Genomic DNA, 22,507 nt, shown 5'->3' with positions numbered 1-22,507 from the left:
AATATAATACTTACATGGTAATTACATGACAACTATTTATTTTAAGAAATGCATATCAAATTGGAAGTTCTCCTGATTAGTAAAAATCTTTAAAAGGTTCAGCGACCCCGGGTCTAAATTCACAAAAATAACCTAATTTCCTTTTTTCTCCATCAGGTGGGCACCGAGTTCACAACCATTCTGTACAACTTCATGTGCAACTCCAGCTGCGTGGGCGGAATGAACCGACGGCCCATTCTTATCATTGTCACCTTAGAGACCCGAGAGTAAGTGGCACGCTGAAAACTGATAAGAAATCGTGTTTTTTTTTCAATGAGAAATATAAATAGATTAAATTATGTGTGTGGACCCTAAAGCGGTCAGGTTCTAGGCCGGCGCTGCTTCGAAGCCCGCATCTGCGCCTGTCCCGGCCGGGACCGCAAGGCAGACGAGGACAGCATCCGCAAGCAGCACATCACGGACGCCTCAAAGAGCAGTGAGGGTACGAAGCGCCGTAAGTAGAGCTTGTGGGGGGGCTTGGTGACGGGCTTTACGGCTATTTGTGCTTTTTAAGTAAGCACCAAGTAGCCATCTGTTTTTACTCTTTACAAAATTCACATTGATTCTACCTCACAAAATGTACACTAGACCCCCAGATTCGACATGAATCTATTCTGAAGTGGGCATAGCCAAGTGATTTTGCTGTATGGCAGGGGATTCTAACCTAGGGTAGTAGCTAGTGACCTAAACTCCCGATACAAGAAGTAAATGATAAATAAAATTGTATAAACATACTAAACATTAGAAACAAAACAGTATATAAAAAGTACTACTTATATAAGTAAATACCATTATAGATAATTGTAAATGTAAAGGAAAAATAAAGTTTAATTTACTTTTGGTGTAATGTGACCTGAACGGGTGCTGTAGAGTTTGTGGGTGGATGCAAAGTGGGGAGGAGATAGCGGATTAAAATGTTAACTGATTTTTATAAATCCACTTGCAAAGATAGTCATGCACTTAGAAATTGTTTTGCTTCAATTGCATCCTTAGTTTTCAAAATAGTGCCGACCGTCAAAATGTTGCAGCCATGCACCTGAGTATAAGAAGAAGAAGAAGAAGAATATACCTTTATTGTCATTGTTACAAAATGGGTTAACATATTGTGACAACGAAATTGGGCATGACACTCCAGTTTCACACAGTCACAGTGAGGTAAAAAAGATAAAGGAACAGAGAACAGAGAAGATAAGGTTATAAAACAAGTAGGATAAGGTTATAGTGACACAAAATGTACCCAAGAAATGTCGGCATATAGGATGTTACATACAGTTTGGTATCGTAGGGTTTGTGCAATATGCAATTTGGTGCAAAAATAGTCATCATAGTGCAAAAAAAGATAGTCAACATTGTGCAAGGTGAGCAGTAAACATAGTGCAGTCAACATTGTGCAAGAAACATAGACAAGTAAGTAGCCATGTGTATGCATTTTCCGTATTCCGTATTTCTAGCTAGATCAGTACCTTAATGATGCCATGACACGAACCAAAAGCAAACCAGCATCTTATTTGGCGTCGACCAATAACAGACGAGCATCTTAGAGATGTATGAGGCACGTGATTTAAACAGGCGCATGCACAAAAATCAAAGTTTGAATTTTGTTCGTTTTTAGGCATGCAAAATAATTTGTTGTTGATGTCCTATAAAGGAGAAAATAATGTAACAAGGGGCTTAAAAGGACATATTATTCCATATTGTATTCCACATCATGTTCCAAATTGTATTGTGAAAGGTAGAGACGCCGTACCCTGGGGGTCTCTAAAGTAAAAAATAAAAAAACAACTTTAGAGTTGGAATACTTTTTATAAGTAAGTAAGAGTGAAAAACAATCCCTCTTTGACTTCTTCTCCACCTCCTTTGTTTGCTGCTCTGCTTTAGTAGACCTGATACATTGCCGCCTCCCTTTTCTTAGCAGCCGTCTAACTTGTCATCTTTTCTAGCCTTTCGGCAAGTGTCTCACGGCATCCAAATGTCGGCCATCAAGAAGAGAAGGTCCACGGACGAGGAGGTGTTTTGTTTGCCCGTAAGTGCTTCAGTCTCTTCTCCATTTTATCCCAGCTTCTTTACTGCCTCACCCCGGTCTGACCACCACTTTTTGCATATTCAGATCAAAGGCCGCGAAATCTATGAGATTTTGGTGAAGATCAAGGAGTCTCTGGAGCTGATGCAGTTTTTGCCCCAGCACACGATCGAGTCTTACCGACAGCAACAGCAAAACCTGCTGCAGAAACAGTAAGTGTACCACCCATTTTTTTTTTTAAACACTAGATGGCACAAGTTTAAAGTGTCCTTGGGGAAAACACTGAACCCCTGATGCCCCCAAAGAGCAAGTAGTTGCCTTGCATGGCTGACGGTGCTACCGGTATGTGAGTGTGAGCGAATGTGTAAGAGTGGAGCACATTGTAAAGCGCTTTGGGAGGTCTTCATTGACTTGGAAAAGCGCTATATAAATGCAGACCATTGACATTTACATAAACGGCTGCAAAGCAAAGCAAAAAGCGCTAGTACTGAAAGTGTCTGAAATGACAGATATGAGAAAATAAAATGGCAAACTTATGGATTGGTTTTGGTTATTTTTAAGGATTTTTAAAATAATTTTGGGAGACAAATATAGTCCAAAAATGTTATTTCCTGGCAACGAATCTCCTGCAAAATACATTTTCCATTGAAAAATATATCAAAGAATACATTTTCTATTAAAAAATATATCAAAGAATACATTTTTCATTAAAAAATATATCAAGGAAAACATAATCATCCATCCATCCATCCATCCATTATCTGCACCGCTTATCCTCAGTAGGGTCGCGGGGGTGCTGGAGCCCATCCTAGCTATCTTCGGGCAGTGGGCAGGGGACACCCTGAACTTGTTGCCAGCCAATCGCAGGGCACACAGGGACAGACAATTCGCTCACTCATTTACACCCAGGGACAATTTGGACCAGCCATTTAACCTTACACACATGATTTTAAAATGTGGGAGGAAACCGGAGTTTCCGGAGGAAACCCACGCAAGCACGGGGAGAACATGCAAACTCCACACAGGAGGTTCGATCCCATGACCTCAGAACTGTGCCGCACACGCGCTAACCACTGCATCGCCGTGCTGCCCGGAAAACGTAATCAGGAAAAAAATATTTTTTAAGTCAGAAAAAGTATATATCAACAATATCAATACATCTTTTTATTAAAACAGGAAAGTATGTTCTCTTCAAAAATTCTGAAAATATTTTCGGGACACTTGATTTTTGCACAATAATCGCATATATTTAATAGCAGTAGCAATAATTAGTCGAGGGGGAAAACATGAATGGTTTTGAGAAAAGCTGCTGTATTATTGTAGTCATATTGACCCAAAAATGTGTCGGCCATTCAAATACATAGATGCCTCTGTTTTTTTCACGGGTAACAGGGACCAAAACCACCCCCAAAAAGTGAAAATCCACAAAGTAGCGTCGCACCTTCATAAAAGCCCCTACCTCCAAATGTCGTGATAACCAACTGAGAGTTATACGACTGTAACAAAATAACAATTAGAGATCTACAAATAATAACACACAACACAAAATTGCAGTCGAATGAATGGTTTTATTGTCATTATACAAAAGTAAAACAAAATTGGCGGGCTTTACCTTGCAGTGTAGGAATGCAATTTAGAGATTGGCCGGCTAGCTGTGTGCCAGCATCGGGTGTCCTCGAATCTGGCCAAGTCTCCGTGATGATTAGAAGAAAAAGGCCTGAATGTAGCAGTTTCCCGATTGTTGTTACTCCAAGTCATCCGCGTAGACTAGATACAGGGTCCACAGCGGTGGCTTTGAAGAGTTGTTAGTTCAACTATTAGCAGTAGCGCAGACCAGTAGCACCACTCTTGCCTCCTCCAAGACGCCGCCCGAGTCGCTTTTGGAACCTGTTGATAATCCACGAAGCACCCGCTGATGATCACAATCTCATTGCGCTCTACTGACTTTCCTTGGTGTCCAATTTATTCGATGAATTTATTTTCAATGTAACGAGCCGCTAAATGCTAGCGGTCGCTATGCTTCCCGTCTTGATTACGGAGGCAGCGCCCGCTTGCTGTTTTACTGACAGCATACAGCAGCCTATCAGAGTCCCGCACACAGACAGTCACAGCCACCCAACACAGAGCGCCCTCCCTAATCTGTTTCCGTTGTCAAAAGTCAAGTCAAGTCATGTTTATTTGTATAGCCCTTAATCAGGAAGAGTCTTAGAGGGCTGCACAGCCCACAGATTATTGCAAACCACAGACTATTATTACACTATCCCCTGATCTAAAACCTACATAAGGGCAAGGAAAAACTCAAAAACCTCAACATAAGGAAAATGAAAAAACCTTGAGAAGGGACCGCACATGAGATCATCCCCCTTCCAGGATGACAATGCTGCAATGGATGTTGCAATAACAAATAATACACAGATATTGTCAACATAAAATATAGGTTATTCATATGCTATGGAACAGAAGTGTTTTAAGCGTTGATTTAAACAGTTCCACTGAGGTTACAGATCAAATCTCAGAGGGAAGAGCATTCCACAGGACTGGGGCCCCAATTGAGAACGCTATCAAACCTGAGGATCTCTTCTTTGCTCTTGGGATCACTAGTGGACCAGCATTTTCAGAGCGAAGGCTCCGGACCGGACCATAGGGAGAAATTAAATCAAGACAATCAAAAAAACAACATTTACATCCAAACCATTTGAGTAACACCTTCAGTTGAAGACCTGTCCTGTCACCAAATGGGCTGCCATCATGACTGTCAGAGTCATTATATACCCGAAGGAGGGGGATAAAAATAATGGCTCCTTCCCATTTGCCCAATTGCCCCACAAGTCACCATTTATGCTATTGGGTCTTCTTATTGATGTTACGCCATTTAAATCTGTGTATCAAGGATGCTGTAGTATAACTTGAAGTAAGGTTAAATAAATGTTGCCGCTGCAGGCAGTATCTTCGAGGGGCAGCGCCACTCGACGATGATGTGAATATCACCACAAAGGTCGCATACAATCGGAAACGCCTCAATTACAAATATATCAAACACAATGCACGATACAATAATATGACAACAAAGACAAAATCAGTTCAAAATCCGCAAATCAGTGATCACCTGCCCTAATACTTTAACCCAGGGGTCAGGAACCTTTTTGACCAAAGAGCCATAAAAGCAAAAAATGTTTTAAAAATAAATTGAGAAAGCCACATCGTATATTTTCAGACAAAATTGAAAAAACTGCCAAACACGCTCTCTAGACAAAAGCTAATTCTTCAGCATATTTTATTTCACTGTGTGTCATTTGATGATTTCATCAAATGTATGAAATGATAATAATGCCAAATCCTGTGTCCCAAATCAATGTCAATATGCCATTTACAATTTGTCATCCACCTTCAGTTAAGAGTGTTGAGGCTATTTTTTTCCATGAAATGTGTCCTTAATAACGGTTTCAAAACAATGTGCATGCAAAGTTCTTTTGTAAAAATGTCACAAATTACTGCAAACGATAAGCCTTTCGTCGTATTTACTTTCGGTGTAGACTGCACTGAGCGAGAAAGAGAGAAGGAAGTGCCTTGCGCTGTGTGCAGGGATCCGCCCACCTGTACTGCTCACCCAATCAAAGTCGTTTGCCAGCGTTTTTATTCATCAGTTTAAATGGTTTCTTATCGAACTTCTGCATTAAGTTGCTTCGGCTATATATGGACCAAAATCGGGATGAAATCACTTGACTTTGGAACTCCACAGAGAGATGTGCAATAGTTACATTTTGTTTCCGAGCCATACGTACTCATGAAAAGAGCCATACATGGCTCCCGAGCCATAGGTTCCCTACCCCTGCTTTAACCCATACTATTCAACTCTAAAACTGACAATGGCAGTGTTTCATTCTTGCTTTCTCAACTTAAATCTAATACTCTTGTGTCCTCTAGTGGCAATCTGCATAAGAGCAACTTTGCTTCTTGAAATCTTTGTCTTCTTACTTCTTTCTTTGCTGTGATTCCTTTCCTGTTGCAGTGTGATCAAAACACGCCTCGGCAGTCAGCTGCTGGATCCCGCCGGAGACGCCAGGTGGCGCTGCACTTCCTCCTGAGTCCTCCTTATTCCTTTTCCTCCCTTTCTCCCCATTTTTCTGACTTTTCGTGTCCTCCGTGGGATTATCTTGGATCTTGATGAGTTTGCATGAGTTTTGTGTGTATGTGATGCTTTATTGCCGGAGCTGGACTCATTCGTTTTTATGGTTTATGAATCAAGGGGTTATTATTGTTATTAATATTAATATTTGCTATCACAAAATGCTGGTCATGTTTTGTAAAATCACTGCAGGACAGTTTGGGGAAACAAGCAAGTGTTTTATTTTCTTCTGTTTGAAACAGAGTCCTTTTTTTCTTATGGGTAATGCGAATAAAAAAACTTTTGTTTGGGTTATGATGTTCTTATTTCAGTTGTCTCTTTATTATTATTATTAAAAAGCAGCGTGCTTGTCTCTTTGATATGTAAAATATAAATATCATATAAAATGCTAAAATATATGTATTTTAATGAGTCCTCCATCCATCCTTCCGTTATCTGGACCACTTATCCTCGGTAGGGTCACGGGGGTGCTGGAGACCATCCTAAAACCTGACATGCATTACTTTGGGAATGTGGGAGGAAACTCACACAGGCACGGGGAGGACATCCAAATTCCACACAGGGAAACTGCAGTACCTGGACTTGAACCCTAAACCTCTGCACTGTGGGTCTACACACTATCCACCCATCCACCGTGCCACTTAATGAATCGTTAGGTGACCAATTTTTATGTTTCAGTCTTTACAAAAAACACACACCTTATGAATTTTGTAAATTAGAAAAAAAGAAAAACACATGGCTGTATGTGCAAATATCAGAAGTACTGCCCACATTAATATGGCGGTCGTCGAGGCATTTGAAGAATTCAATTTTTTTTAAATGCTCTATAGAACAAGACACATATACATTTCCATTCAAATATTCCACTGTCATGTTGCTTTAGCATTTTAAACAAATTGTACAAACATTTAACAGAACAGGAGGAGGACCCAGATGCGTAACGTTTCTCACACAAGCTTTATTTTACGGGAAATGGGGCAGTCATGCAACTTAACACAAACGCCAGTGATTCGGCGATCGCTGAGCCTAAGAAGTAAGGCAGATGTCAGCATGGAACAACAGGAAGCCAGAGGCCGACGAGATCGATACCAGATACACAAGTAGATACTGGACAGACGGGGTCGATACCGGACAGGACGGGACAGACAGGATCGATATCAGATACAGAAGACTAGAGACAGATACCAGACAGAACGAGACTGACGCAATCAATACCAGACACTGGAGACTGGAGTATGATATCACACAGGACGAGATAGACGGGGCCGATACCCAATACCGGAGATTGTAGCAAGGTAACAGACAGGGAAAGGCAGACAGGATCGATACCAGACAGGATCCACAAGCAGGGAACCGGACAGAGTCAAAACACACGTCTAGCGGGTGCAGAGGTTCGTTGACGGACTGACAAAGGGTGAGTGAGAGCACTGAGCTTAAACAGGAGGGAAGCCAATAAGTCCAGGAGCCGCAGCTGGCGCCAAACGGAAAACCGTGACAAATGCAAGAAATTATAAATAACCAAATAAACATGCCACATACACAAATGTTTCCAAATTTAGCCTTCAGGTTGGCAGAAAGCTTTATGGACAAAATACACTGTTTTACTTCGTTTTTAAAGACAATGAAATATTTTTTCTACCCATGAAAATTCATTTTAATGTGAAATTTAGGTGGTGCAGCAGTTGGGTGGTAAGTGCACAGCCTCACAGTGTAGAGGTCCAGGGTTCAATTCCAGCTACCGCAGCCTCCGCGTGCAGAGTTTGCATGTTTTCCCCGTGATGCATGGGTTTCCTCCAGGCACTCCTGTTTCCTCCCACATTCCCAAAAACATGCATGTCAGGTTAATTTGTCCTTAGGTGTGAATGGGAAAGTGAGTTGTCTGTCTCTATGTGCCCTACGACTGGCTGGCAACCAGTTCAGGGTGTCCCCTGCCCATTGCCCGAAGATGGATGGGATGGGCTCCAGCACCCCCGCGACCCTACTGAAGATACGCAGTGCAGATAATGGATGGATGGATTGATGTAGAATTTAGCTTTAATGATAGATGATCGATGAATACATTTCTTTGGGTTCTTATTCATAAATCTCAGCGAGTCATACATTTCAAGCAAAGTATCTTTCCCAAAAAGTTTGAAACTATTGTTAATCTTATCAGCTATAATATCACAGATTTGAACGATGGACGGTGCTAAAATAAATGTGTTACAGTCAGGGTTGGGTAGGGTTACTTTAACTTGATTACTTTCAATTACTTTTGGATTACTCCAATACCAAATATGCTAATAAAAGACAAAAGAAACTAAATATGAATACAATGATGACTCACAACACGTGGTAAGCTTTCTCTCCTGGCTTTGATCTCTTGGATCTCCGGCAAAACGAACATAAAATGTGACAGAAACAAAATGAAAATAAATCCAAACAGCTTGCCAACATCATTTTTGCCGTTCCATGTATTCCGTTACTCCCCAAGCCTGCACAAAATTTAGTCATTTTATTCATATTTAGTTTCTTTTGTCTTTTATTAGCATATTTGGTATAGGAGTAATCCAAAATGAATTGAAAGTAATCAAGTTAAAGTCACCCAGGCATCAGCAGGCAAAATTTGCTTTCTACACCAATAGCTTTTTAAACCTTTTGCACTTGTTTAGTTCTGCCAATGTGGCATCAATATTTTCCAAATATTTCGTATACAGTAATCCCTTGATGTATCACAGTTTTCTTATCATGTTTTTCTACTTTATCTTGCAATTTGCTCTGCATTCTGATTGGTTAAACACTCTCCCCGCGCCTTTTCAGCCTGTGTTTGCCTGTGCGTCAATGACATTTCAGTCTGAGTTGTACGTGTATGTGAAATTGACATTAGGTAGGCGCAAATCCTTTTCAATTTCAAGTTTCTCTTACAGTTATCATGTCAACAAAACACAGGGTTCTTACAGGTGCTTAAAATCCCTAAATGCTTGAATATCAATGTTGTTGTCGAGGTCAGGAAAATGCTTAAATTTTGGGTGAAGTGCTTGAAAATGCTTGAAATTGTTGCCTTTGCCATGTTTCTTGGCAGTTTGACTCTAGAGACCACGCAATAAATTAGGATTTGCGTGAAGTGGCTTGAAAATGACACCGATATGCCTCCTCTCAGTCATTATAGCGTGAAACATTTGTTGGCCTGGATAGGGATGGGCGCCACAAGGCTGTACTTGCTCAAGACACACTACAGAAAATAGTGGCTCTACGATCTCAGTGGTTAAGTGATCTACCAGCCCACCCACTCATGTGAAGCGTCACCCCATCCTACTGGTCGCAGCCAAGAGGACAGTTCTATTCAGAAAACTGGCCATTTTGGCTCGGCTCATTGAGGTCTTTCAGCATTCCAAACAGCCCTTTAATTTTTTTTTCATGATATATTATTAATAATGAAATATAACACTACCCACCAAATTATATAGTAAATAGTAATTGCATATGTATTGCATAACACATAAAATACAAATCAAAATATTCATAGAACAAAACAATTTTAGCTTTTTACACAGTGAACAGATTCAAAGTCAAACAAAGATTAAAACTAATAACGATTAAGTGCTGTAAATAAGAGATACATTTCCAAAAAATTAACTATTTACAATTATTTTATAACTTATCTAGACACAGCCTATACAGACAATCCTCTGAAAAACATGTAAAAAAATAAATTAAAATAAGTAAAACAAAATTTAAAAATCTGCAGTCTCCAAGATTGATAGCTCTTTGCTTTGGAGCAATCAATATCCTTAAAACGAGTCTAAATTTGGCTATTTTTGTGCTTTCTACACATTCAGTACTTTCTTTTTTTGTCTTCTCTATTGGACTTTGTTAATAGCCAACACCTATAGATCCCTTTTTGTGTTTGTAAACAAGTGTGACATATACGAGTGCATTGTTGAAGCAGATAGACTGAATTGATGTCAGTATACATCAGCTCATTGACACAAAAGATCATAGATCATCGATGAGAACACCTCGAAATAGCACAAATTGTGTTGTAGCAGCAATATACCGACTTTATTTAAGTCTTCAAAGTCAATAACAGCAAAAAACTTTTGATTGGCGCTGGATTTCTTCCTTTGAAGGTCCTCAAAAAATTAAAAATTTGCCTTGAAGGTGCATGAAAAGTGCTTAAATTTGGCCACGAAAAGAGTGTACGAATACTGAAAGCAAAGTTGGTAAACTTGCTCTGGAACTGTATGTGGCTCTTTGGCAGCTTATGGCACTTTTTAAAATGTTTGATAATGGAAAAATATGTGGTTTCTGTAGAAAAAAACAGGACACATCCTTATGTTTCTAAGGAACATACATATGTAACCGCGGTGTACATGTCCCACCAAAGATGAAATGAAATGAAATGATCTGCATTTATATAGCGCTTTTCAAGTCAATGACTTCCCAAAGCGCTTTACATTTCCCAATAGCGGCCGTGATCTGTGCAGCCATGTAAGGCGCTAACCTGCTTATTGGGGGTATTGGGGGTTCAGTGTCTTACCCAAGGACACTTCGGCATGTAACACGGACAAGCCGGGATTCGAACTGGGATCCCTTAATCCTAAAACGATCGCTCTACCTCCTGAGCTACTGCCGCCCCAAAGATCCACATTCACGCTGGACTGGATGATGAGGTTTTTAATTACAGTTTCTGCAGATGAAATGAGTCACAACATTAGCTTCTCTGCTGGCTTTGATCTCTTTGATCTCGTTGGCAGCTCGCTCTGTAGACTGCCCAAAGCATATCGAAGAGTTTTCTTTTCAATTTACATAAAATACATTTTAGAATATCACAATACATTTTTACATCTATTTTAACAAAATACTTTTAACAAGAGATCGTATAGTGGTTTTTCAACGTTTACAATGAATTCAGCATATTTTTCTTTAGTCTGAATTTTAACCAACACCATCCTTTTTATATATATGAGAAAATAGAAATGATAACAATAATGATTATAAAAACGGATACAATTTACCTGCAGATGAAATGAGTCACAACATTAGCTTCTCTGCTGGCTTTGATCTCTTTGATCGCTATAAGGGGAATTAACATTTTAGCACAACAGAAACAAAACGAAAATAAATCCAAACAGCTTGACAACATCAATCACATAACTGTGCATGTTGAGAGATTTGTCAGCTGTGGTTATAATGTTTAAAATTAACTTTTTGTGGAGCACCAAAAAATGTGTCTTACCGTTGGCAGCTCGCTCTGTAGACTGCCAACAAAACCCCACCTTCCGGTCACATGTCAAAAGCGAAAACAAACCCTACCCCATACCAGCAGATGGCACTGTTGGACTCATCATTGCAGGACACTTACCAAAAACTACACACATATTTCAGCAGGAACTTCAATAAAACAAAAGTTATTATAACACCCGTTACACATAGATACAATTACAAAAATGTATCTATCTAGCCCCTGCTGAAACATGAGTCATGAGCTTTTTCATTTCTATTCTCCCAGGACGTCGATGGCACCCCAGCCGGTGTATGGCTCAAGCTCACCCCCTCACGGCAAAGTCAACAAGCTTCCTTCAGTCAGTCAACTCATCAACCCGCAACAACGCAACACACTCACTCCTTCTGGAATGTCCGCTGGCCTCGCTGACAGTAAGCTCAACGCATCCGGTCCCGTCTCCAGGAGACTACCTAAGCCAGGGGTCGGGAACCTTTTTGACCCAAAGAGCGATTAAAGCAAAAATAATTGTTGTTTTTTTTTGAGAGAGAGAGAGAGAAAGCCACACCGCATATTTTAAGACAAAATTCACCAAAACCACCAAACTCGCTCTACAGACAAAAGCTTATTCCTCAGTACATTTTATTTTACTGTGTGAGGTTTGATTATTTGGTCAGATCTATGAAATAATAATAATGCCAGGGCCTGTGTCCCATATATATAGATAGATAGATAGATAGATAGATAGATAGATAGATAGATAGATAGATAGATAGATAGATAGATAGATAGATAGATAGATAGATAGATAGATAGATAGATAGATACTTTATTCATCCCTGTAGGGAAATTCACACTTCCAGCAGTATCCTTGTGTTGAAAATAAAACAATAATAAAGGAAAAGGAATATAATACATAAATACCCAATGTAACATGTTGATATAGAGTATTTAAATAGTGCTACATAAAATACACACTGTAAGAAAAATAGGGTAATATGCGATGTGGGGGTGTGGTTTAATGTGGGCTTTTACTCCCCCGGGTGGAGTTAAAGAGCCTCATGGCACGAGGAAGAAATGATCTCCTCAGTCTGTCCGTGAAACAATAAATGTATTACTTAAAATTAGTCTCTCTCCCACAGTTACTTAAAAGTGCTAAGGTCATTTTTGTCCTAAATAATGGTTTCAAAACAAGGTGCAAATAAGGTCGTTTTGTGAAAATGTCATAAAATACTGCAAACAAGGATATCAGCGTGTTGACCTTCAGCGCAGACAGCGAGGAGTGTATAGCCTGACTGTAAACTGTCGTTAAAAATGAAAAGAGACATCTATGGCTCGCAAGCCATAGGTTCCTGACCCCTAATCTAAGCAATGGCAATGTTTTACAGTACGTACTTACTTGTTTTTTGATTTTGGACTACAGTATTTTGACTTTTTCTCTTAAATTCATAAAAACATAAAAGATGCTGCTTCCTTACAAAACTAAAATAATCCAGAAAATCCACCCACTTGTTTTTAGCACAAAAATTGCCCTCCTCACAGTTTTAAGCGTTACTATCCCACAAAATGTTAAAAGATTCGCCAAACTTTGTGTTTTAAGGCTCCATTACAAGGTCTTTCACGTAGAAGCAGAGGTGTTTTTGGTCTGACATGTTAAAAACCAGCAAGCTCCAGCATAGACATTTGCCTGCCCATGATCTCATGTCAGTCTATGCTAGCTTTTTTAGCACATTGGTACATTGGTCACAAACTTTTTTAAGCTGAGAGCTTTTTGTTGCCGTTTAGCGTAAAAGGCTACCAGTTTTATATGTGTTTCTGAAACAAGTTCCCCGGTTCAAGACCGGGTGGAAATACTGGCCTAGAGAAAGATGGGCACCACCAGGCTGTAATTGCCCAACACACACCACAGGAAATGGTGCCCCTACAACCCTAGCAGTTAAGGGACCCAACCAACCACTACACTGTAGTTACTTTGCTCTTAGAATATTATTACCAGGTTGTAATTACTAGGTTTAAAATAGCCCCAGTCAACCACTAAAACATCTGCTTTGTATTGAGTGATTTAAGTATATAAATTATAGGGTCATTCTAAAAATAATTTAATATAATTTAATGACTCTGATCGTGTCAATTTCTCAAGACAGTTAGTGATCAAATTTCCTGGAAAATCACAATGACCCAACACTGGTGAGGTATTTTCTTAACCCACAAGCTACTAAGATGTTCTTAGGGAGATATCTAGTCCTTGTTAATGCTATTAAAAACTGTTGCAATATAACTCCATATAAAGCCATAATTATATGTTTTTTATATCAGTAATTCATCCATTCTTTATGTACTTAGTGATAATTATTGAACTAAATTAATTAAGTTGCAATTGTAAGGCTTTTCCATTGGTTCAGTTATGTTTTTTTTTGTCGTCGGACGTGGCTTTGGCTCGTCATCTAAGTTCCTGTTAGAACCGGTTAGTTTTTTTTCTTTTCTCAACCTTAGGATTGCCCTCCCAGTATTAAAGTAATTGTCAGCCCCCTGCGCACTTGTGAATCCTACAGCCGTTGTCTGTCAGGACCAGAACGGGAACAGGACCCACAGAACGGAAACAGGACCCACTTCCGTCACGTTTTATTGAGAGAGGAAGGGCTGCACCCACGATCCGGCGTTCGCTGGGCGCGGGAAACAAATCGCTCTAGTGCTCGGATTGGGATCCGAACGCGGAAGTGGATCTTCCGTAGCGAGCGATGGCAGTGTCAGGGGCGGAAAACTGGTCGGTAGCCGGGACTGGGAGAGCAAGACGTGGTCGGGGTCGGAAACGAGTCGTGAGCCAGAACGGGAGAGTAGACGTAGTCGGGAACAAAAAGGGGTCGTAAGCCGGGACGGGAAAGCAGACGTGATCGGGATGAAAAAGGGTTGTAGCCGGAGACAAACGGGAGCAAAAACGGGACAGGTTGGGGTCAGGGTCGAAAAAGGCTTGCCTTGTATACACGGAGATTCGCAGACGGACTGACAACAGGGGGTTGACAGGACCGGGTTCAACTAGTGACAGGGAGCCAATCAGAACCCGAGGCTGTTGGCGGCAAATGAGCGGGAACAGCTGAGTCACATCAGTAATCATGACATTGTCTTGTGGCTCATTTGTGCCCCGAACATTTTGTAACTAAACTTCAAAGAAACTGCTCATCCTATTATTTTGACAGTCTCATAATGATGTGAAACCAACACGTGGGGGAAGAAAAGTCGTTCCTCTTCGAGACACTCTTGTAAAGTGCTACCAAACCAGTATTCATTAATATAAGAAGCTTGCACCAGATTCATACTCTGATCCTTTACAGCAATCCTGTAGCATCTTAATGCAATTATCAACCCTTAGATGGTAAGGCGCCCGCTTTGAGACTGGGAGGTCGGTGGTTCGCGCCCCGGCCGAGTCATTCCTAAGACTTAAAAAGTGGTCGGCGGCGCCCTCTGTTGGCTGCGGCTGCATCGGCTCGCTACAACGGGTCAGGTGCAATCGACATTTCGTTCTGTGTACATTGTTACACAGAATGACAATACAAGGAAATTATTATTATTATTATAATTATTATTATTATTATTATTATTTTTCCACACAAAACAGCCCATCAATATATTTTGGGATAGCAAGGTTTCACTGCTAATGGGCAAGCCCTCCCTTTATTCTGGTAACTCAGACGTTAATTCGACTTAAACGCAAGAACTTTCCGACTTTTGTCTCTGCAGTGACTCCCATGATGGGCACTCACATGCCAATGAGCGCTGACATGAGTTCACTGAGCCCCACTCACGCCCTGCAGCCCCAGCTGCCCCTGGTGCCCTCTTCCCACTGTACGCCCCCTCCTCCGTACCCCATGGACAGCAGCATCTCCAGGTACCCCCGCTATAACAAAAAATGCTAGCTAAAACAAAATCCAGCAGTGTTCCATGAGACCTGGGTTAAATAACTAAAGCTTATTGAGGAAGGGTACAAGTTAATCATAAAGTATTGTCATTCAGAACCTCTAGTAAAAAGATTTCAACATTCTGCTTGAAAAAAACTTCTAGAAAATAAAGAGTTGTTGAGTTAATAATCTAACTGGGGGAAAAAAGGGATGTTGTTACACATCGCAATTAGTAAATCCTAAAAGAAAAATCATTTCTTATATCCCCTATGCCCAAAATTCTCCAATAATGCTTAAATCCATAAGCAGAGTTGGGTAGGGTTACTTTAACTGGATTACTTTCAATTACTTTTGGATGACTCCAATACCAAATATGCTAAAACAAGACAAAAGAAACTAAATATGAATACAATTACTAAAGGCTTGGGGAGTAACGGAATACACGGAACTGCAAAACTGATGTTGGCAAGCTGTTTGGATTTATTTTCATTTTGTTTCTGTCGCATTTTATGTTAGTTTTGCCGGAGATCAAAGAGATCAAAGCCAGGAGAGAAAGCTTACCACGTGTTGTGAGTCATCATTTTATTCATATTTAGTTTCTTTTGTCTATTTATTGGTATTGGAGTAATCCAAAAGTAATTGAAAGTAATCAAGTTAAAGTAACCCTACCCAACCCTGTCCATAAGTGTATTCTGAAAGGGGCAATGTGTATTATTTGAGCACTAGATTTCACTGTATTTTTTCATGCAACCCGGAAATAAGTGCTAAAAAGCACAAGGAATAATACAAACTACAGAGAGTCAAAGTGGCCAAACCGCACTTTTTCTTTTGCTCAGCCTTTCGCTCATGTTATGTAAAATAAAAGCAAATTTCTCAACCTATAATTTTTTTTTTTAAATCAATGTTTATATGATAGCGTTTTTTTATTTAATTTTTTATTTATGCTATTTTTTTTGTTTTATGAATTAAGTATTTTAACCACTAGGAGACTCTAAATAATACACACTGTCCCTTAAATATGCAAACATTCTGACCAGAAAAATGCCAAGAGTCTTTTTTTCGCCAAAATTCTTTTTTTTTTTTACTAAGTTGGGGGAATGACTTGATTTCAAAAATTTGTAAGGCAGCAGCATCGTTTGTCATTTATATATTTTTCTTAAAAATAATTCTCGCAACCAGGAACAAAGGAGTTTTATGGACTTGAAGGACATAAGTTGTCGTAAAACTGTCTTTTTTTTAAAAAAGCACTTGGTTTTGATGTCAAAGACAACATAAAAAAGTAAAAAAACAGTGTCTTAAACTCATGGCAAAAATGACCGGACACCAGGGCGGACAACTCTGAAAAGTTGCCTGCCCAGCCATAAAGTTTCCTGCCCCATTTTTCACAACTTGAAACACAATTACACGACTGATCGCAAAAAAAAAACATTGTTGCAAAGTATTAGGGATTGATAATCAGAATACATAGCGGAACAACACTTTTAAATTATGTTTGTTATAAATCTACTTATAACATTAATTGCATGTATATGACATCGCTGTTTTCCATCTGCCATCAGTATGTACCTGTATTTACTCATCTTTATTCGTGCAATGTTTGCGTTGCGTCATCTGCTACAAGCCACGTGAACTCCTCTTTCCACGATGTTTTTAATGTACGTTTACGTTTTGTAGCGTCATCAATTTTGTTAGCTTCTTTTGAATCTTTCTTCTGGGGCTGAGGTTTTGGCTCGATTCCTAACCACTTATCCATTTTTTCTTGCGTTTTCTGTGCTTCTACTTTGGAAAAGTACGACCTTATGACGCTCGGGAAAGTCCGGAAGCACGAAGTTATTCGATGCAGGCTTCCGATCGGCTGCCAAGTATGCAAATTGACAAACGAACCGAAATCCCGAAATTTCCAAACCGAACGAACATTTCGAAATCGGAATAAAGCAAGCATTTAATTTGAAAGAGAAAATCTGTTGTGGTTTTTAAAAAAAAATATATTGAAAAAGTTGTCAGCCACCTGGGCGGAGAGGTTTTGAAAAGGTTTGGAATTTGAAATTTCTTTTTAAAAATAATTCTGCGACAAAAGGTGATTATACAAGTCGAACTACAATTGGCAGGTACAAGAGGGTTTTTCTCAAAATGACAAAGACGAAGAAAAAGTGGCTTGATTGTACAAATATCAACTTAAAAAAAAATTTAAAAATGAAAATTTTTAAGGTTTGCAACAAATGTCTTTGAAAACATTCCATGCCAATGACGGTTATAGATGTCAAAATGTAATTAGATGGTGGATTAGTTTTTCTTCAAATGACACGCCCTTGATGTCAAATACTGGTTAAAAGTGGAATGCTTATGACAAATATCTATTTTCAGGGGGGAAAAAAATACTTTGTTGAGGTTTGGACTTACTCCCCCCAAATTCTTTTTTAAACATTCAGGGCCAATTACTGTTATAGACGTCAAAATTTAGTTGGCTGGTAATTTAGTGGGGGGCTTTGTTAGTAACAAGCCCTCGATGTCAGGAATACCCACAAGTGGCTTGACTAAGCAAATATCAGTTTTGAAGCAAAAAAAAACCCTCAAGGTTTTGACTCCCCCCCCAAAAAATGTTTTCAAAACATTCAATGTTATAGATGTCGAAATATTATTGGGTGGTAAATACACACCTGTCATCCTCCACGGCTCCATGCCCGTACAAACTGTCGTATTTTCCCTGTACAAAATACAAAATAATCGTAGACCATATTTTTTTTGGAATGATGCATGATGGGAAATCCCCAGGCGGCAAACGCATGCGCACAGTAGCATCAAACCACTCGTTTCGTTTGCAATGAAAAAAACAATACCGAGATAGAGGCTTCCGCGGCGAACTCTTTTGACTTGATTGATTTGCCGTTTCGTGATAGTCGGTGTATACCGGATGGTACCCATCATTGAAAAATTTGCGTTTTTCCGTACAGATTTCCTTGTATGTCGCACTCGTCTTAAAATGCATAAAAAAACGTACTTTGTACGTCAAAATCGTACAGGTTGACAGGTATGGAAATGACACGCCCTTGATGTCAAAGACTACTCAAAAAGTGGCATGATTACCAGGGTTGGGTAGGGTTAATTTAACTAGATTACTTTCAATTACTTTTGGATTACTCCAATACCAAATATGCTAATAAAAGACAAAAGAAACTAAATATGAATAAAATGACTAAATTTTGTGCAGGCTTGGGGAGTAACGGAATACACGGAACGGCAAAAATGATGTTGGCAAGCTGTTTGGATTTATTTTCATTTTGTTTCTGTCGCATTTTATGTTAGTTTTGCCGGAGATCAAAGAGATCAAAGCCAGGAGAGAAAGCTTACCACGTATTGTGAGTCATTATTTTATTCGTATTTAGTTTATTTTGTCTTTTATTAGCATATTTGGTATTGGAGTAATCCAAAAGTAGTTGAAAGTAATCCAGTGAATGTAACCCCACCCAACCCTGATTACAAGTGGCTCCTTCAAGCTTCAGACTTTGGTACAAAAATTGAAAACAGTGCCAGTGACTATTATTGACGTCAAAATGCAATTGGCTACTAAATGAGTGTTTCTGTTGTAAGAAAATGAGTGTTAATTTCTCAGAAAAACGGAGCCATTTTCAGAGTTTCAAACACTAACGCATGCTTTTTCTCCTTTGCCCCACCCTCATCAGCTTCCTCATTCGTTTGGGCTGCTCAGGCTGCTTGGATTACTTCACAACACAGGGCCTAAGCAACATCTACCAGATTGAGAACTATAACATGGAGGTGAGCCCTCAACTGCCGGTCGCAAGCGACTGGAGCCCCGCCACCACACCCGGCCTGCGCTAACGCAACCCCCTTCGCACCCTACCCCCTCATGTGTCCTGACCATTAGGACCTGTCGCGACTCAAGATCCCCGTCGAGTACCAGCACGCCATCTGGAAGGGCATCCTGGAGCACCGGCAGGCCATGGACTTCTCCCCCCCGCCCCACATCGTGCGCACCACCAGCGGGGCGTCGGCCGTCAGCTCGTCCGAAGCTCGCGGCGAGCGCGTCATCGACGCCGTTCGCTTCACCTTGCGCCAAACCATTTCCTTCCCGCAGCGAGACGACTGGTCCGACTTCTCCTTCGACCTGGATTCGCGCCGCAACAAGCAGCAGCGCATCAAGGAGGAGGGCGAGTAGGCCCAAGACCCGGAACTAAAACATTACGCTCCAGTTTGATTTTTTTTTTTTTTTAACTCGTTCACTGCCATCCTAACTACCATAAATTCCGGATTACTAACCGCACTAAACATGAGGAAGAAACTTTGTTTCTGTACAAGCCGCAACAGATTTGAGCTGCAGGCATAAACAGCCATCAAACTGAACTAATTCACGTCCATTTCAAAAAATAAGCGGGGAAATGTCTAGTACAGAAAAGTAACACTTGTTCTGCGATTAAGCAGGGTTGGGTAAGGTTACTTTAACTGGATTACTTTCAATTACTTTTGGATTACTCCAATACCAAATATGCTAATAAATGACACAAGAAACTAAATATGAATAAAATTATGATTCACAACACGTGGTAAGCTTTCTCTCCTGGCTTTGATCTCTTTGATCTTCGGCAAAATTAACATAAAATGCGACAGAAACAAAATGAAAATAAATCCAAACAGCTTTTGCCGTTCAATGTATTCCGTTACTCCCCAAGCCTGCACAAAATTTAGTAATTTTATTCATATTAAGTTTGTTTTGTCTTTTATTAGCATATTATGTATTGGAGTAATCCAAACGTAATTGAAAGTAATCCAGTTAAAGTAACCCTACCCAACCCTGCGATTGAGACACTTGTTTGAAGACGGTGTCCTCTGCTGTCAATCGACTAGCGTTAAAGGTGGGGTGCGTCGTTTGAGGTTTACTCAAAAAGTTGATAGTACAATATTTTCTCTAGTATGTGTTAACAATACCCAACTGAACACATTTTCATTTCCATCGCCCCTATCTGCTTTTATCTTACTTTTAGCAAAGCGATTTGGGGCGGAACCCATCAGGTAGGACGAATGGGTTTGACAGCGGTAGGATAGAGCAACTTTATGCTCATCCTAGTGGCTTTTATTTTGTTTCTATTTATTAGTATATCATGAAAATGGTGAAAGTTACATAGGTCTGCATCAAGTAGAGTCCAAACTGCAACACAAACCCTAAAAAATATGAAGAAAAAAAAGAGTTTATTCGAATGCAGTTCAAAAATGCACGTAATTGCACGAAAGGCTGCAATGATGACAAAAGCCAGGACATGGCAGCAACGAGTCAAAAAGATTCCAAAATCTGTACAGCTCCTTTAACATGTACACACACACCAGAGTGACAAAAACAATTTCAAAACAAAACTTAACGTACTCTACGGACTAAAATTCAGAAGCCTGAAGAAGAAACAGCTTGGAGACAAGCTGAGTCATCTTAAGCGCTCCCATTCCTTGTGCAACTGACAAAGTAATGGAGAGGAGACCAAATATTGCTACTACTACATAAAAATCGAATCTGGCTTAAGGCGCCCGCTTTGAGACTGGGAGGTCGGTGGTTCGCGCCCCGGCCGAGTCATTCCTAAGACTTAAAAAGTGGTCGGCGGCGCCCTTTGTTGGCTGCGGCTGCATCGGCTCGCTACAACGGGTCAGATGCAATCGACATTTCGTTCTGTGTACATTGTTACACAGAATGACAATACAAAGAAATTATTATTATTATTATTATTATTCTTAGTCAGTAACAGTACATTGAGTTTTGTTTTGGGAATATTTTTGTCACACTGCTGCGTATGTTAATGCCAATTCAATGAATTTAGAATACTGGTTAAGATAGTCCGCAAACGAGTGTCTTGATTGCAGCACAATGTATTACTTTTCTGTACTAGACCTTTTCCCACTGATTCTGCCAAAATCGTGGTCTTACCTCATAGGAACAGTTGGAATCTCGTTCTTGCATTGATGCAAGTCACTTATTAGATGACGAGTTATCTAATAATTAGATGAAGAGTCATTGCTACTGCTGCCATTTTCATTGAATTGCTTCACTTTGACATCCAGTGCACTGAGCATAAATCACGATCTTTGTTTAATCAAAAAGTCACGATTCCCTCGTCCGCACCAGTTCTAAGCCAGCTGCTAGATGTCGCAGCGTCGGACAGGGCCCCAAAATCGGCCTTGCAGGAAAAAAACAAGACTAAGACATATTTTATTGTAAGCCTCAGTGTTTAAACTGTAGAAAAAAAAAGTAGCGGGTTGTAGTCAGGAATATATGGTAAATTGAATGGCACTGAATGCGTTAAAGACAACGCGCACTTATTCCTTTTCTACTGCACGATCCCTATTTCTTGAGAGCACTTAAGAAATGTTTAAAAGTGTTGTTTTTTTGAATGCATTTCCAAGTCCTAATTGTCAAAGTGTCCTTGGGCAAGACACTGAATCCCTAATGCCCCCAATAAGCAGGTCGGCGCCTTGCATGGCTGCATGGCCGCTATTGGTGTGTGAGTGTGTGTGTGTGAATGGGTAAGTGTGAAGCACATTGTAAAGCGCTTTGGGATGTCTTCATTGACTTGAAAAGCGCTATATAAATGCAGAGCATTTACCATTTACATTTCAAGTATGCGCCCACGCTCTATATTTAGCTGGTGTGCTGCCCCTTATAGGCGACGTGTTGTCATAGGTCAAAAAGAACATTTCAAGTTTCAAGTGTTAACCGCTCCTGTGTCAAATTTGGTTGAGGATTATTATGTGGGATTAATGTATGTACATGTTGTATAGTTTTTTTTTTGTAATCAGAAAATGTTAGCAATAGACTCCCCCAAAAAGATTCATTTCACTTTTTTTGTACAATTTTTACTGTAAATATCTCTAAGCTATTTTGATATAAATTCAAAATAAATATCCACCTTTCTTGACTACAACTGTGTCATGTTTTATTTTGGAAACGGAACAATTATGTTCACACACTACCGTCAAAATGTGATTTAGAATCCAAATTCTTGCACATACGACTGCAATCAGAATGACAAAAAAATATAACCTTAATTGTATTCTGGATTAAAATAATTTTCTTGGAGAACAACAAAATATTTTTACTTCTATAACTACAAAATAAGGTGAATTAAAAAGCCAGAATGAAGTTTCACTTTGATTTCAGGATCAGTTTTGTAGATTTATGTTTTGCTTCTAGTTTTTTTCACACCATTTATGTAAAAATAGCAAAGGGAGGG

The 22,507-nt window shown here is 39.8% G+C and overlaps 1 protein-coding gene across 2 annotated transcripts; it reads left to right on the top strand.

Moving 5' to 3' along the window:
* The first annotated feature begins 177 nt into the window (after positions 1 to 177).
* Positions 178 to 20,707, top strand: LOC148355485 (tumor protein 63-like). Of its 2 annotated transcripts, none has more exons than XM_088349356.1 (8): positions 178 to 266; positions 357 to 481; positions 1,980 to 2,062; positions 2,147 to 2,271; positions 11,677 to 11,822; positions 15,124 to 15,271; positions 18,962 to 19,055; positions 19,165 to 20,707. In XM_088349356.1, the coding sequence occupies exons 1-8, from the start codon at positions 193 to 195 to the stop codon at positions 19,453 to 19,455; spliced, it is 1,086 nt and encodes a 361-aa protein (XP_088205482.1). In that variant the 5' UTR covers positions 178 to 192; the 3' UTR covers positions 19,456 to 20,707. The 2 variants fall into 2 exon arrangements, with proteins under 2 accessions (XP_088205482.1, XP_088205481.1); XM_088349355.1 differs by having other exon boundaries at positions 357 to 493.
* The last annotated feature ends 1,800 nt before the right edge of the window (positions 20,708 to 22,507 follow it).

This window comes from Urocampus carinirostris, chromosome 12 (genome assembly GCF_059441175.1).
Source record: "Urocampus carinirostris isolate Australia breed hairy pipefish chromosome 12, RoL_Ucar_1.0, whole genome shotgun sequence".
NCBI lineage: Eukaryota > Metazoa > Chordata > Actinopteri > Syngnathiformes > Syngnathidae > Urocampus > Urocampus carinirostris.
This window is presented reverse-complemented; position numbering and strand designations above follow the sequence as displayed.

Coding starts and splice junctions, on each gene's coding strand:
- LOC148355485 (XM_088349355.1), top strand. CDS start 193: ATGTGCAACTCCAGCTGCGTGGGCGGAATGAACCGACGGCCCATTCTT. Junction 2,063..2,146: donor AGGAGGTGTTTTGTTTGCCC/GTAAGTGCTTCA, acceptor TTGCATATTCAG/ATCAAAGGCCGCGAAATCTA. Junction 11,823..15,123: donor GTCCGCTGGCCTCGCTGACA/GTAAGCTCAACG, acceptor TTGTCTCTGCAG/TGACTCCCATGATGGGCACT.